This window comes from Numida meleagris, chromosome Z (genome assembly GCF_002078875.1).
Source record: "Numida meleagris isolate 19003 breed g44 Domestic line chromosome Z, NumMel1.0, whole genome shotgun sequence".
NCBI lineage: Eukaryota > Metazoa > Chordata > Aves > Galliformes > Numididae > Numida > Numida meleagris.
This window is the reverse complement of record NC_034438.1, coordinates 19,179,837-19,197,121: the sequence shown is the minus strand read 5'-3', so window position 1 is coordinate 19,197,121 and position 17,285 is coordinate 19,179,837. Positions and strand designations below refer to the sequence as shown.

Here is a 17,285-nt window from a genome sequence, read left to right as displayed (position 1 = left end):
GGATAATTGTTTGTTTATCCTTATTTAACCTCTTAACTTGTACTTGCTTAACAGAGGAAAACAATTCTATTTGCGTCAAAAGCTTAGCATCATTGGAGGGGGTTCTTTCACCTCTTGTGGCATCAGTTAAGGCTTGGGTATCAAGAAGTTGCTTTCTTATACCATCCTGTTTAGTAATGTAAAAGCAAATATTATCTTGAGCGTGGATTTATAACTTACATTGTGATGAATATTCTTTTGAAGAAATGGAAGCAGTAATGTTACATTTCTGCTTGTGAGTCTTTCTCATAAAGCATTTTTTTTGTATTTTTACTTTTGTTTTTCCATGGACCATATTAAGAAATAATTACATGTAATGTAATGTTGAATTTCCACTTGATGTAAAGTTAGTTTTTTCATTTTGCTGTATAATCTTAAATAGTCTGTAAACTGATACCTAAGCCTTTTTTTTTTTTTTGCTATCTGATCTGTACACCTATGCTTTAAGTGCTGCTTTTCATTACTCCTCATTTTATTTATTAACTTGGAATACTTTAACAGAAAAAGTTATATATGATGTAATTCTTTCTCTGATGTCATAAACAGAATATGGCTGAGATATTTTCTCATAAATAACCACATTTTTTGTTAACAAACTTGTGCAGATCATTTAGAATCAGTTGGATTTGTAATCAATTCAATTAACAAATTAATATTGACTCAAATTTCTTTGATACTGCATGACATTTTTTCAGTTAGTAGCTGCAAGTTCTTGGCTTAATATTCTGAAGAAAAAAAAAAACCAAAAAGAGACATACCTGGCTGTTATGACTTCTTAGACAAATAAGTTAAATATTTGAACCAATTTTAATCAACTTTGTAGAAGAAACTTTAAATAAATTTGGGGGAATAAAAAATGAATGTGTTCTCCAAATTTAGCCTCATAGGGGGAATTTCATGTCATCATTAAACAAGGAAGGGTTAAATTTGGAAACTTGAGACCCAAACTCTAAGGACACGGGGTCTCATAAAGGGAAGATATTTTGACGACTTCACCCAAGAAAGTCTCTTCCTAAGTATCTGCGTACAAAATGCAGCTCATGCAGTCTATAAACGACTGAAGTCTGGGAAAGAATTCTAAGAAGTTTAATGTGTTGTCCTGTTCTTAAAACTCTTTTCTGGCTGTCTGCTTATGGCTGCTGTGTGGGGTCAGAGGGAGCAGATATTGAGATAGCCTGCCAAATCATTGGATAGCTTCTGGTGGAAGATGAGGGGTTCTTGTATCTTGACTTTAAACTGGAGTCAAAGATTAACTATAAAGGAATGATGTGGCATGAGCTGGTTTATACAGCTGTAAATCACCTTCTGCTGGGAAAAATATGTGAGGGTGCTGGCGTAAAAATATGCTGAGAATGACAGAAGACAGAATAATTAATAGTCATACCAATGTACTACTAGTTCGATGTTTCCAGGATTTATGTTAATTACTGGAATAGAAGGGCTGTGTACTTGGTTTCAAGGATAGTTTCACGTATGTATTTCAACAGCAATGCAGAAGAATGAGAGGGATTTCGAAGAAACAAGAGAAGATGAGAGTTAGGGGAGGGTGCAACGTGCTGGTTTTACAACATACTTTTGAAGAACTGTGGAATGCTCACATTAAAGCAACTTCTGGTGTAGGAATGTTAGCACAGAACTGTAATATTTGTTATGCCCTCTCGTTTTGTGTTGGTACTGGACAGTGGCCTGGTACTGTGGTGGTGATGCAATTCAAATCGTATCTTAGAAGTAAAAAATCAAGCTTTAGGTTTTGTCAGAGTATTGTCAGAGGGCTTTCACAGGTGTTGCTGGACATGCCTATCTTCTGTTACCTCTTGATAACACAAAAATAATTGTGTATTTATTTTAATTATATTGCTATTTTGGCACTCCTGAAGTTTGGTCTTTTTGGATGTGTTGTGGAAAATACAATTTTTGGTAGCCATTATTGTATGCTATATATAATATTTGTGTTGGTGTTGCATCATGGCATATTCAAGTGATTTTGCTCACTTTTTCTTTGAATTTTTAGCCACAACTTTCATGAGCTGCGTGCAGTGGGAAGCTGTGGAAGCTGGCTAGGTGAAACACCTCTGTGCTTTCCATTGTCTGTATGCTCTGCCTAAAATTCTGCTATTGGACAAGAAAGCTCTCTGGTGATAGCTACCTTAACTGAACAGTTAATTTTTTTTTTTTTTTAAATAAAGTTAAATACCTTCCATTCATCTTGAATAGGAGCCAGCTTTTTTTTTTTCCTCCTGCCCCTGGTGCATAAATAAATGATGTAAACTGCTTGTATTTTTGGTCTTTGAGTGTTTAAGTATTATTATAACCTGTTGTGTTTTTTCTTTTTTTTTTCCTGCCCCTATTTATAAACATTAGTTTTCTGGCCTGCCTTTGCTCACATATTTAATGTCCTGGCAGCTCCCTCTGGTGGACTTCACTAATGTTGGTTTTTAGGTACATGTCTTACGATGCTAATATAAATTGAAACGCAAGTAACTTTTATTTCCATTGATAATACTTACTCTGGAAATCTTGACTTGCTTCATGTCTTGTCTATAAATTTCTATGTTAATTGACTGTAACTGCAACTATATACTATGATGCAGAGTTGTCACTGGAAACCAAGATAGATGTTTCCTTAATTTCTTGTGTAACTGTAGTTGTCCTATTAATTCCGTAGAGCATATAAAACACATGTTGTCAAATTTTGTTTACCCGAGAGTGTTAGGAAAATTATTAAATATGAATGTGAAAAATAGCATGCTTTCTGCGAAAGAATGAAGACTGTGTCTGTGAGTCTTGACCTAATGGCTCAGTGTAGTCTAAAACAATAAATGACATGTTTCAGTTTTGGAAGCTTTCAGGCTTTACACTTCTTGGAATCTGAGCAATTGTATTAAACGGGCACGTGCACTACTAGTATGGAATCACAGAATATTGAATTTGAAGAGACCCTTAAAGGGTCATCTAGTACAACTGCCTTGCAATGGACAGGGACACCTACGGCTAGATCAGGTTGATCAGAGCCTGGACCAACCAGACCTTGATCCTCTCCAGGGATGAGGCTTCCACCATCTCTCTGGGCAACCTGTTCCACTGCCTTACCACTCTTATTTAAAAAAACAAACAAAACAATAACAAAAAACCCTTATTCCTTATATTCAGTCTAAACATCCCTTTTTCAGTGTGAAACAGTTTCACCTTGTCTTATCTCAACAGACTGCTGAAAAGTCTGTCTCCTTTCTTCTTAAAGCCTCACTCTAGATACTGAAAGGCCACTATCAGGTCGCCTCAAAGCCTTCTCTTCTCCAGGCTGAACAGCTCCAGCTCGCTCAGCCTGTCCTCTTAAGAGAGGTGTTCCATCTTTTGGATTATTTTTGTGGCCCTCCTTTGGATGTGCCCCAGCAGGTCTTTGTCTCTCCTGTACTGAGATCTCCACATCTGGATGCTGTACTCCAGGTGAGATCTCCCCAGCACAGAGCAGAGGGGCAGGATCACCTCCCTTGACCTGCTGGCCATGCTTCTTTTGATTCAGCCCAAGATACAGTTGGCTTCCTGGGCTGTGAGTGCACACTGCTGGCTCATGTCCATCTTAACATCCACCAGTACCTCCAAGACCTTTTTGGCAGGGCTTGCTGCACTTTTTTGTCCCTCAATTTGTACTGACAGTGGGAGTTGCCATGATCCAGGAGCAAGACCTTGCACTTGGCTTTGTAGAATCTTGTGAAGTTCACCTGGACCCACTGCTTTAGTTTATCTGGGTGTCTCTGAATAGCTCAGGCATGTCAGCTGCATCACATAGCCTGGTGTCGTCCCCAAACTTGCTGAGGGTGTACTCAATGCTACTTTTGATGTTATTGATGAAGATGTTAAAGAGCTCTGGTCCCAGTACAGGTGCCTAAGGGTCACTGCTTATCACTGATTTCCACCTGGGCATTGAGCCATTGACTACTAATTACTCTCTGGGTATGGTCTTGCAACCAGTTCCTCATCTGACGAACAGTCCACCCATCAAATCCATATTTTTCCACTTTGAAGAGAAGGATATTATGGGGTACTGTATTAAAGGCTTTACTGAAGTCCAGATATATGACATCAGTGGTTCTTCCCTTGTCTGTTGACAAAGTTATGCCATCTTAAAAAGTGTCTAGCTTGGTAAGACAGGACCTGCGCTTGGTGAAGACATGCTGGTTATCCTGTATAACTTTCCTCTCTTCCATATGTCTTAGCATAGCTTCCAGGAGGATCTGCACCATGACCTTCCCCAGCACTGAGGTGAGCCAAACAGGTCGGTAGCTCCCTGGGTCATCCTTTCTACTCTTCTTAAAAATGGGTGTGACATTGCCTTTTCTCCAGTCACCAGGGACTCCACCTGACTACCATGACTTTTCAAATATCATTGAGAGTGGCTTGGTAACTCTGTCAGCCAGTTCCCCCAGGACTCTGGAATGCAAATCACTGGAATCTATAGACTTACGGATGTTCAGATTCCTCAGGTGATTGCAAACCTGATCGCTGCTTACAGCAGAATGAGCATTGCTCCGCCAGTTTCTACCTTCTGAACCATCTGCTTGATGGCTGTGTGTAGAGCAGTTGTTAGTGAAGGCTGAGGCAAAAATATTGAATACCTCAGTCTTCCTTTTCTGTTTTTACTAGCCTGCCTTTATTGCTCACTGCACTTTTCTGGTTGATGCACCTACAGAATCCTATCTTATTCTTTTTTTCACCCTTTGCCAAGTCTAGTTTTTGTTGGGCTTTGGCCTTCCTGATCCCATCCCTACTCAGCCTGGCAGTATCCCTATACTCCTCCCAGGTTACCCGTCCCTGCTTCCACTGCCTGAGCATTTTCTTCTTACTCTTCAGTTTGATGAACAGGTTCCCCTGTTCAGCCATGCCTGTCTCATGCCTTCCTTTTCCCTAACTTCCTCCACCTGGGGATGAAGAGCTCTTGCGCACTAAGGAAAGCTACCATAAGTATCTGTCAGCTCTGCTCCACTCTCATGTACTTAAGGGCTGTTTCCATTGCGGTTTTGTTATCTAACTCCCTGAAGAGCTGGAATTTGGCTTTCCTAATATTAAGCTTCCTGATTTTACTCTCTGCCTGTCCAGTATCCCTCAAGAGTGTGAATTCCACCACTGCATTATCACTGCAGCCCAGGCTGTCTCCAATCCTGTCACCAGTCATTTGACTCGTGTTGGTGAGCAGCTGGTCCTATACAGCATACCCCTGGTGGGGCTGTCTATTACTTTGCTCAGGAAGTTACCCTCAATGTATTCCAGGAGCCTCCTGGACTGCCTGCAGCTCACTGTGCTACTTTTCCAGCAGATGTCAGAGTAGTTGAAGTCTCAGCAGGATGAGAGCCTGTGATTGGGATGTCTCCTGTAGCTGGAGAAAGAAGGCTTCATCAGCGGGCTTGGTCAGGTGTCCTGCAGTAGACACCAACCACAAGGCACCTTTTGTTGTCTCTGTCTCTCACTCATAGGCTTTTAACTTGCTCATGGCCATTCTTCAGGGACAGCTCTTTACACTCTATTCCTTCCTTGATGTACAGGGGAATGCTTCCTCCCCTCCTTCCTCACCTGTCCTACCAGGTTTCAGTGATGGCAACTACATAGTGATTTTCCAGTAGCATGATGGCTTTCAACTCCTCTTTGTTTCCCAAGTTGCATGTGTGGCGTAGAGGCACTTACTTCAGCTGGACAGCTGGTGTTGCAGTCTTCTTGGAGGATAACTCTTTAATTCCTTTAAAGAGTTTGCCTTCAGTCTCCCTGTTGCCTTCAAATCTCTGTAATGTCTGGGAATTCATCTGTGACATTTGTTACACCATTGATTCAAGGTTAATTGACATAAAAAGGTATCTTTACTACCTGCTTGTCTAAACTGCTAAAACTAGTGCTGTTGGTAGAAAACCATGTAAATCTTGACATATCAGCTTTGGAATGCTCCCCAGTTTCTATCTAACTCTTGAGTTATTTTTGTATGTAAACCAGAGGCTTTCCATTGTCTATCCAAAAGCTTGACTCTGTCTGAATCTTGCTGTAATGCTATGTCACGGAGTTATCTCTAGATCTGCCTCATATACCGATAACAAAAAATCATAAAATCGTGACATGCTATTTGAAAAAGGGGAATGCACCTACTTTTTCTGGTTTCAAGAACTCCTTTACTGGTTGCTTTGAGAACCAGGAAATTAAGTGACAAATACAGATATTAGGATGAACTGGAAGGGAAATGGGAAACTACTGACAATACTGCAAAGCAAAAGAAAAATAAGATGTTTAACCCGTGCAGTATACTGAACCTGGACTAATAAAACTAGAAAATAAAATTAATGTGAAAACTAATTAGATCTTGGAATTGAAAAGATGGGCAAAAATTTTAAAGAACTTGAGAAATTCGTGAGCATGAGAAGCTTTCTGGTAGGATATGAATGTATGATACCTAGCGGTGTGCAACTTCTTGTTGCTTAGGCATAGCTGTAACTGTCCTTCACATGCTGATTAAGGGGGATGAGGGAGGCAGAAGCAATTTCTTGAAGCATCAGGAATGTTAGCATCTAAAACTTAGGAGTACGGGTAAATGAGATTTGATCAGAGCCAGACTGATGGAAGATTATCATCAGATTTCTTTCTAATGTGTTGTCATTAATTTCTTCATATATGCTCTCAGCTAGGTGATGATTGTTTGTTTTCCAACACCTATAAGGTCTAGCTTAGGATTTATTTCTGCCAATTTCTTCAAGGCACTTGGAATGCCTTAAAAGGTGAAAGAGTTTCCTTCACAACAAGCTGGAAAAAAGACTCCAAAACTGCAGGATATGATCTTCGCATAGAAAGCATGTAGACACAGAAGAATACGGTAATGTGGACAGAACTTTATGCAGTCACTGACTTGTGTGCATGCTAATTAAATGCAAGTGTTAGTCACGTGACTTAGTTACGTATCTTTGCTTTAGGAGATGCATGCTAGCAGTTGCACACATGAGGGAAAATGTACCTACTTTCTTTTTCTGCTTTTTCAGCAGAAACACCTTCTAAAGATACCTTCTAAAGAAGATAGACAGGTGGTGCGATTTGAGATACACCAGAGTATCAAGGACATCCACTCAAGGTTTTCAGTTATATCATAGGATATACAAAGGACTTAAGCTGTTCTGGAACAGCAGATGAAGGCCAAATGGCACATCTTAGGTGTTAAGTAAAAGGTCAAACGTCCTATCTTCAGGCAACTAACGTGCTCTGTGAATGTCCAAGGCTTTTGCTGTACTTAAGCATATGAAGGCTTACTTGCATAGCTTTCCTTTGGTAAATATGGAATAGTGTGAAGTTCAGAAGCTTTAAAAGTGTTCTCCAATTACAGATTTCCTCCCTCCTCACCACTGAAGCCATACCCAAAGAAACCTTCATTTGGAAAGGAAGTCATTAAATTTCCAGATTGGAATGATCCAAAGGCTGGCACTTCTCAAGAACACATCCCTGTGAAATCAGTCATGATGGTAAGATATCCATTTAATTTCTCCAGACCCATACACATTTGGAAAGCAAAATTTAATTATGAATTCTTAATTGTGCCGCAAGTTACTTGATTTAAGAGAATTAAATGTAAAATACTTCTAAGTGTGTACAGCAGTGCTGTTCTTAATGATTTGCTGAGGATTTTGGCATTGAGTATTCTTTCTGTTACAGATTATAGTGTACTTAGCATCCTAAGTTCAGCATGGATGTTTTCGCCAATATATTTGCATCTCACTGTGCTTTAATTCCAGTGACACATTTCTTATACTAGAAGACAAAGTAGTTCCTTTACTGTTGCTTACAACATAACTTCTACTCAGGCTCTTCATATGGCAGAACATGGACAATATACTCCCTTTCTAGATACTGTGAAGTTGTTGGTGATTCCATTTCCTTTTCTACAAGGAGTACATTGTGGTGAAGAAGTTGTCCTCCTTTTGTTGCTACCGTTGGTGACCTTAGAGAATCATCCTGCTCTATGCTTACTTGTATTGATCCAGATTTTGCAAAGTTGGAAAAAATATTACTTTTATTAATAAAACAAAATTTTATCACTTATCTTCAATTTGATATTGTAAAAGTCTAGGCCTTTTGAGTTTCCTTTGTTCTAAACCTTTCCTTCAGTATGAAAAGGTTAAGAACACAATTTATAAACTGTTGGGACTTCTTTTAGAATTTTAGCCTTTTTATTAATTCTGTTCAGTGCAGGACTTTCACCTTGGATTTCTTGGTGAATGATAGTCTGTTTGGAAAAGCAGTTCCTACTGTTCTGCTGAACATCAAGAGGTTCTGAATAAATAGGTATTCCACATTTGTAATGCAATTATTTAAATGCAAATCATACGTTCTTTTCATGTGCAGCAGGTTCTGGGGTGAGGCATTTTCCTTAGAACTGCAAGAGTAGGTGGGAGATTTATAAGGAGGAAAGAAAAGGTAATACAAAAGGCATGTAAAAAAATAAAGTATTTTAGTTACTGAGTACGTACTTGCTGCAGTTTTATCGCGTTACAACTTCCAGCTGTCTGCTCTAGATTTCCATCCAATCATCCTGCCCTGCAAAATGTTATCAAAGGTACAACTGTCTCAGATGTGACAATATGCAGTCTGGCATAGCTGAAAAATGCTTTCATTAACAGCTTTGGTTAATAACTTGAAACAGATGAGGCAAAGGAAGAAAGATTTGTTGTTTTTTTTTTTTTTTAAGGTTAGCTGCCTTAAAAAAGTTGTAGCTTCTACTGGAAGGGTGAAGTAGACAGGTAACTTAAAGTGGTTTAACCAAATCTTAAATTGCTGCAGCATCAAGTAGAGCAGTTATTTGCGATGTGTGGACTGATAGACATGGATCTGGCCAGATATTGATTGCAGAGGATGTTTTTCATTTCAAACTATCTCTAGTCTAGTGTCGTGAAGTGACAGACAATTAGCGGTTGGAGTGATTAGGCACATTCCGGGAGTGCATGTTATGGGTTAGTTGTGACCACAAGGAATACTGTTAATGTGATCTAGGACTGCAGTGGTGCAAATCAATGCACAGTAACTGGAAATGATCCAGAACTTTGCTTTAGAGTACGCTATGGACACAACCTGCTTTGTATGTGCACGCATAGGCACACTGATGACAATTTTCAAGTACCAAACTGGGATCTGAAGACTGAGTAAAGGATAATAGTCACATAAACTTGTATTCTCTCTTTACTTCTCTTTTCTAATGGTGGATTAGATATGGTGGATGTCTTTAGCTGTAACAGTGTGCTTTTATTTTATTGCTGTTTTGACCTTGCTAATGAGTTCACTATTTAATTATGATCAACATATGGTGAACAAGAACAAAAAAAAGTTTTTATCTCATCTAAAAATTTTCCAATAATTTTTCCATAAACAACTGTTTAGCCTTAGTATGGTGGTTGATTTGAACTTGTTTTGGTCATGAAAAGGATCTGAACTGAGTACCAGATCACTGACTTGTGAATTTTAATGGCTACTCACATCGTTTTTCAGCTTTGAAGATGTTAAATAACAGAGAAAAGATGTTGTGCATTTGAGAGCTAAAAATGCTTGCATCTTGGGGATTTTGCTAGAACTTAAGACATCTTAAAATTATCACACGTACCACAAGTGTGTTAAAGTGTTCAATATTTGAAAAATCACTGGCTAATGAGCAGTGTTTTTTTCTGATTTTAGAACTCTGAAATGTGGTACAAGCGTCACAGTATAGCTATAGGAGAAGTACCAGCATGCAGGCTTGTTTTCCGTAGAGAGTTGACACAAGAAAATATAGAAGAGATATGGAAATCAATGACTTTGTCACGGTGAGTATACATGTCAGTAATCTGCTGATAGAGTAAAACTGTATAGTAGTCAACAGTTTTGTCTGTTTTCCCTGGCAGTGCTCCTAGCTTCATCTACTCACCTTTCATTGCCGCCATACTGGTGATACTAACTATCCTGCAAAATCAGCAGATCAAGTTCATGAGGAAACTTTTGTACTTTTTGACTTTTCTTTTTTTTCTCTTGTACTATATAAGTCCTGTTATTGTGTGGACTTTGTTTTGTTTAATCACATTTTTCCCTCAATCTTTCTCTTTGCCTGTTATGAAATTGAAGAACTCATGTAGAAGTATGATACCATTCAGCCTTTTAATGAAAAGTACAGAACTTAATATAAGGAAAGAAATAGCTACATCCAGAAAGCTTTGAGATGTTCCTTACATTTTTCATAAGGAACATCCTATGCAAAGCTAAATACTTTATTTTAGAGCATTTTTTCCTCCCGCAAAAAATGCTTTAGGTAATTTTACATCATGATTTCTTTTCATCCTAAGCCTGGCATACTCTCTCTTTGTAATAAACTTGATCTAGTACAGTGTAGCATAGGAATTTGTATGAATAGTGTCAGTCTGCTGTAATCCTCCTTTACACGCTTGTGACTAAAACAATAAATGTGAAGGGTCTCTTTCAGAACTGTATCTGTCCTAATGCTCTATATTTACTTCTTGCAGATTATATGATGTATTTATTGTGTGCTTATGTATTTTTTCAGACTACAAAAAGTCTTGGGTTTGGATTCCCTGGATGAAGTGATAGATACAAAGCTTGTGAATTCAAAGCATATAGTCCAAAATGCATACAATGTCAATAAGCAAGGCATTGTCACTTTAGAAGACAAATCAAGTGAGTATTTTAGAAGTCTTGTTTAACTTTTTATATTGTAGTTTATTGTTTTTAAAAAAGAAAAACATTAACTCTGGTCTGTGCAAACACATAGCAACTTCATGCTTGTATAACCACATTACACTAGAGTTTTTATGGATTACATTACTGTTGTGCACCCCAATAGCAAGAATGAGTGTTTTTTTTTTCCATACTTACACTTCAGTATACCTACTTTAGCACATGTATTAGGTTTACATGGCAAAACTTTGGCAGCAAGGGGGATGCTGGGGTGTCCTCTGTAAGAAGAGCCCAGCAGCTGCCCCATGTCAGATCAGAGCCAGTGCCAGCTAGCTCCAAAGAAGACCCAGTGATAGCCAAAGCCGATCCAGTGAATGATGCTGTGAGAGCGTATTTAAGAAAGGGGAAAAATGCTGCACAACAGAAAGTGGGAGAGAGGAGCGAGAAATGGGAGAAACAATCCTACAGACACCAAGCTCAGTGTAGGAGGGTGGAGGCCAGGAGGCACTCCAGACACAGAGCGTATCTCCACTTGGATTCTGTGGAGGAGTCCACGAAAGCTGCAGTTCGTAGAGAGCCTCTGCTGGAGCAGGCCCTGTGCTGGAGCTGCCTCCTGTAGGGGACCCATATGTGATCATTTAACTCCTGAAGGGTGGATCCTGTGGTATTGACTCATGTTGGAGCAGTTCTTGGAGAAATTTAACCTGCGGGAAGCCCACACAAAACCACATCTAGGTATTCCATTCTAGTTGGTTGGAGGGGGAGGGGGTTTGCAGTTTGCTTTTAGTTTCACTGCTCTAGTTTGTTATTACCAATAGGCAACACATGATATTAATTTTTCTTATGGTGAGTCTGTTTTGCCTGTGACAGTGATTGGTGAGTGCTCTGTCCCATCTCATTTTTTTTTCATCATATTTTCTCCCCCTGGGAGGCTGAGAGGGAATGAGAACTGTGTGGTGAATCTTAGCCTTCTTACTAGTGTGAAACCATCACAGCAGTATTGAACAAAGGTTAAAGAACAGAAAATTTTCAGTTAAAATTGTAGGGATATCTTTCTTTTGAAGCTGCCTTTGTCAGCCTATCTGTGCCTGAACTGGAGTGTCTACATGAGGGCAACATGTAGTAAAAAACAAGAAAGGATCAGAATATACAGAGAGAGGCTTAGAACTTTTCATTTTTGCATTTTCAGTCAATATATTTTGAAACAACCACCATGTAAAACTGCTTTTCTCACTAGGGAAACTTTAAATAAGATATGAGAGGATGCTTAATATTGTAACCATGTTTTCCACAAGATCTGTAGAGAAGTGAAACATTGGGTAGGACCCTGATTTGGTTTGTCAAAGTAACCACCTCTAGAGCACATAGGTGTTTGTTCTCCAGACAGCTGGAACACTTCAGGATATTATCTTCTTTTCAGAAATGACAGAACTGAATGTATGAATGCTTTTCATCATCTTCAGTACAGAATAACCACTTTACACCCTCTCTTGACCTTTATAATAATTTGAATAAGTTTGGTTAAATTTTACAAGGCAGATTAAGGATTTACTATATGATCCAATTTTCCTCATTAAGCTGTAAGAGTTGTAGGTGTAACTGGTTGATACTGAAGCACTGAAGACACTAGAGTATAGATGTAATCTGACAGAAGTTATTTGTGTGTATATTAAGGAATAATCTGTTTTTTTCAATCAGTCTACATTATAAGAGGAACTTCTTTAAGAATTTTTAGTTCACTATAATCTTAGAATTTGTTTTTTAAAAAAAACAAACACCTGAGTTATTCTTTTCCTGTATCTTTTTTTTCTTTTTCCCTTGTGCAGAGGACTTACCTCACTGGATATTGTCAGCAATGAAATGCCTAGCAAATTGTAAGTAAACTTGGAATAACACCTAAAACCTCACTTAGTTTATTTTATTTTTTTTAACTATGCCTTTAAAACTTCATCAAAATTTCACCAAATATCAATTATATTCTCAGACATATTTTTTTCTGATTATGGCCTTGAAAACAATGTTGAAAAAGATCAGTCAGTCAGCATATGTTTTTTTGCCAGTGCAGTTTACTTCAGTGAAATATCTTAAGGTTAAATTATTTATATTTTTCCCTCAATTATATTTGTTTTCACTAGATCTGTTAGAAATATAAATAAAATATTTTTAATAGTGTATCTAAGCTTCTTTACTGCATGAATTTGCACTTATATTGGCTGGAATGGCAAACAGTGATCAAGCTGATAGCTGCAAATCAACTTTCTGTTTTCTTTTTTCTTTTTTTAATAGGGCCCATCTGCACAGATTTGAAGCAGCCTACATATTCAGGATTTGAAAGAGATGTCTTCAAAACGATAGTGGACTACTTTGGCCAGATGAAAGAACCACTTCTTACATTTAATTTTTTTGATGTTTTTGTTAGTGTGCTAGGTAGGTAGTCTGGGATGTAACAAAAAATGTACTCCTAGAGCTTTAAAGAAAGAACAGTTTAATTTTTAGCTATAGCTTTTTAGGTGTCAACAAAAACAAATTAACTTACCATGTGGATATAGACGGTTCATAGAGAGATGGCAAATATGAAAACTTAGGGAAAGAAAAAATTCTGAGTTTAAAAATAAACATGCTTTGTGGCATGCTGTTTTTTGACCCTCTTTGCTAAGAGGCATAACATTGCATTTTATAAACTTTAGAACTGAAAAAAGAATTCAGAATAATTGCATTGAACAGTTGCTAAGATTATATAACAGTTCTTCAGCTAGTAAAGGGACCTATCAGTTATCGACATTGGGAATTTAGTATTTTTGTACTTTGTTAGTATCTAGTTCACAATCTTACTTCAAATTGAATATAGTTCCGTTTTTTAATTTTTCTTCTAAGGCAACAAACGTTCTTGACAATGTCTTTAAAAGTTTTCCTGTTCTTTCATGCTTTTTTGTTTTTCTATTGTACTTAGTATCTTTCAAGACTGAGTTTTATTTCATATTATTTCAGATGTAAAAATGAGAATGAGGAATTCATGCCAACACTTACATGCAAGCTAAAAGAAATTGTTCACTGTGTCAAATAAGTGTTTAAAAAAAGTCATTTGGTTCACAAAAAATGATGTATTCCCTATTAAATTTTTCCTTAAAAACAGAAATAGACATATACAAAAAGTCACGAGAGTATAGGCTTTTAAGAACTACCTTGTTTTCAATCTTTGTACTTAGCTAATTTACTTAAAAGTACCAGCAGTATATGCTTGAAAATGTCAGGTCTTTCTAGCTTTGCCTAGACAGCCTACTCTGGTCACCTATTTACAGGCATTTAAAGGTCTAAAAAGTTGCACTTGGCTGTAATGGGGTGTCTTGAGATACTTGATTTGAGTACCTTCAATTACTGAAGTAAGAATGAGGGTGGTTGAACTAGAACATTCCCAGGTTTTTTTTCCACCCTATTTCATTTTTATGATTCAATTATTAGATTCCCTAGCTAGCTAGTAAAAGGAAGTTCAAGAAGACAACTTGTCTTCCTGTTGTGATGCCTAATTCTCCTTTCTGTACACAAAAATTAGATTTTATGAGTAGTAAGAAAGCAAATAAGGGGCCTAAGTCTATGCAAAAGCAAATAACATGGGGAATAAATGAGGAATTAATCGTGTATGCTTGTAGGCCTGTGATCTTATTGGTATCACAGGCATGATGGGATGGACACAGGTTCTTTAAGAAGGATGTGTAGGTGAGGTGAGGTCACTCTCTAGTCAGCGACCAGCTGGCGTGCATGGCGCTCTGCCTGGGAGTGGATTAGGAACAGATGGAGTTTATGGATTAAAGGAGAGCAAGGACAGGTGACATTGTGATGGTGATCTGCTATAGGCTGCCTGAATAGGAAGAACATGTGGAAGAGGCCTTCTACTCCCAAAGGAGAAGCTTCACTTTCCCGAGGCCTGGTCTTAGGGGGATATCAACACCATGATATCTATTGGAGGGACAACACAGCAGGACGTAAATGATATTGAAGATTCCTGAAACTAGTGTATGATGACTTCCTTCTCCAAAAGATAGAGGAGCCAATGAGGAGATATGCTATGTATGTCACCAAGAAGAAGGGGCTTGTGTGGAATGTGAAGGTTCTAGGCAGTCTTGGCTCCAGTGAACCTTGAAATGGTGGAGTTCAAGATCCTTAGGGGAATCAGAAAGGTTCTCAACAAGCTTTCAACCCCAGACTTCAGGAGAACAGACTTTTAGCATCTACAGGAAACTTCTTGGCAGAGTGGGATAAAGTCGTGGAGGGAAGAGGAGCTCAAGAGTGCTCATTCAAAGATCACCTCCAAGCTCAGGAGCAATGTATCCCAGCACAGAGAAAGTGACAGAAATGTCAGGAGGCCTGTATGAATGAACAAGTAAATCTTAGCCAAACTCAAACACAAAAAGAAAACCTACAGAGAGTGGAAGTCAGGACAGATAACCTGGTAGGAATACAGTTCCTTCCCAGAAAAGGAATCTGGGGAGATGAATTGTTAAAACGTTTAGAAAATATTTCTGAAAATATATAATTGAGAAACATTTCTATGTTTCTTGATTATTATTATTTTTTTAATAAACCAGGTCTGCTGCAAAAACACAGCGAAGCTGTGGAAGCTCTTCAAATATCTTGCCTTCTGCTGCCACCAGAAAATCGGAGAAAACTACAGCTGTTGGTGAGAATGATGGCAAGAATTAGCTTTAACAAGGATTTGCCTCCTCTTTCTGAATCAGTGAGGACCAGAGTCTTGGTACGTATAGTAATAAGGTAGAAGATCTCACAAGGCTTTTGAAATAGCACAGATAAGATTTTTACTGGAGAGCATATGCAAAATAAGGCTTGCTTATTTGATGGGATTTTTGATTTGATTTTTCTATTCTAACTATGCAAAAATAACTCTGAATTTGAACAAGATGCTTTTGAAGTTGTGAGCAAATGCAGAACTTGCTCAAGACTTGAAGGTTTCCCCCATCTTAGAGTTAAATTACCAATTTTCCATACAGACTTAAATAGACTGACTATTGAGTGGGAGAAAAAAACCACCAAAGTAATAGAAGATGAGGTCTCTGTTCTTTGTCATTGCAAAAAGTATGAGAGAAACAGACTGCCTGTTTCAATTACAGTTAAAAATATATATCTGAATATTTTGGTTTACCTGTTTTTAGCCATGAGAAAAACAAATCTTGCCAGATTATTTCAGTACTCATTTTTGTTCATCACTTATCTACAGAAACATTCTTCTCTATATGTCATTATTATTCAGATTTTGACAAACCCCTAGTTTGTGCCAAGGTCCTCTTTGTAGGGCTATTTATATATTTATTGCTGTTCTCAACAACATATTATCACAATCATATTTGTATTGGTTTTGTTAGGCAAAATTTACAGCGATTCCAACTGACAGAGTATTTCTTTTTGTTAACATTCAAGTTCTCTGCAAGGACTAGAGCAATGGAAAACTCAGCTGTAGAGCCATTCCATAAAGATTCTAGGATGTGTACGTCTAAATTTGTTCCATAGCAATTAAGATTTTAATTAGCTATGAATTATATTTGATTAAAATAATTATTGACTGCTACTTTAATTAACTATAAATGATATTTTATTGCAATATTTTATTACAATAATGACATAAAATAATTATAAGCTAATTGTTACTTTTTGGAAGTGAGTCCTATACAATCCAAGTTCTTTGTATTATGTTTTATTTCAGTGGTGTAATCTACAATGCAAAGGAGAAAATCTCGTTTGCTCCCTGTGCTAAGAATGTTAATAGTGACTGGTACACAGGTAGAAGACTCTTGTAGTCTTGTATTCAAGTGTTCAGTTACATGTAGTAAGCTGGACCTGAAATTTTATTTGAAGGATTAGAAAGTAATGGCATTAAGTTTTTCTTCTGGTGCTTAACTTCTATTCAATTGCTGTGTTGTTTTTAAAATCTTTGAAATATTTATGCCCTGTTTGACTGGAGAAGTCAAGTGAAATGTATGTTTGAGGAAATCCTGAGAGTAAAATGGAATTCAGCCATTCTATGCCTTAGGTCAAAATTAGATTGTTTGAGGCAAGGGCCATCTTCAGTCCACTCAGTGACACAGTACACAATGCTCTTCCTTTATTTTTTTAATAATGCATTGCAAGTGTGGTGAGTATTTTGTTGTTAAGAGATCTTTTAGGAAAGATTTCAAAATAGACTATTTTTTCTCTATAAATAGAAAAATAAACTTTTTTTTTTCTTCTCAGATGGTTCAGGCATTTTCCCGTTGTATTCTCTGCTCTAAGGATGAAATGGACTTGGATGAACTGCTTGCTGCTAAACTAGTATCTTTTCTCATGGACAATTATCAGGAGATATTAAGTGTTCCTTCCTCCTTAAAATCTTCTATAGAGGAACATGTTGTACATGTCCAAAGAGTTCAAGTAGGTGTCTAGTGGGGAAAATTATCTTGCATCACTCTGCTTCAATAGCAAACTCATGCTTTCTGCTCCTGAGTTTCACATATCTTAGACTTTGGTCTGTCTCTGCTAGCATATGAAGAGCTAATTTATTTTGGCTACTGATACTCCATTATAACTAT

At 37.6% G+C, this 17,285-nt stretch overlaps 1 protein-coding gene across 7 annotated transcripts in view; it reads left to right on the top strand.

Annotated features, from left to right (window-relative positions):
- The window catches only part of DEPDC1B (DEP domain containing 1B), a 37,123-nt gene that overhangs the window by 3,274 nt on the left and 16,564 nt on the right, over window positions 1–17,285 (top strand). For all 7 annotated transcript variants that reach the window (XR_002433325.1, XM_021380441.1, XM_021380440.1 and 4 more), the window contains exons 3-9: window positions 7,385–7,520; window positions 9,721–9,848; window positions 10,580–10,710; window positions 12,537–12,584; window positions 12,997–13,137; window positions 15,294–15,460; window positions 16,951–17,127. Coding sequence is in view for 6 of the 7 variants with exons in the window: in XM_021380441.1 (XP_021236116.1) it covers window positions 7,385–7,520; window positions 9,721–9,848; window positions 10,580–10,710; window positions 12,537–12,584; window positions 12,997–13,137; window positions 15,294–15,460; window positions 16,951–17,127 (928 nt within the window). In the remaining variant the exon portion in view is untranslated. The remainder of the gene's footprint in view (window positions 1–7,384; window positions 7,521–9,720; window positions 9,849–10,579; window positions 10,711–12,536; window positions 12,585–12,996; window positions 13,138–15,293; window positions 15,461–16,950; window positions 17,128–17,285) is intronic.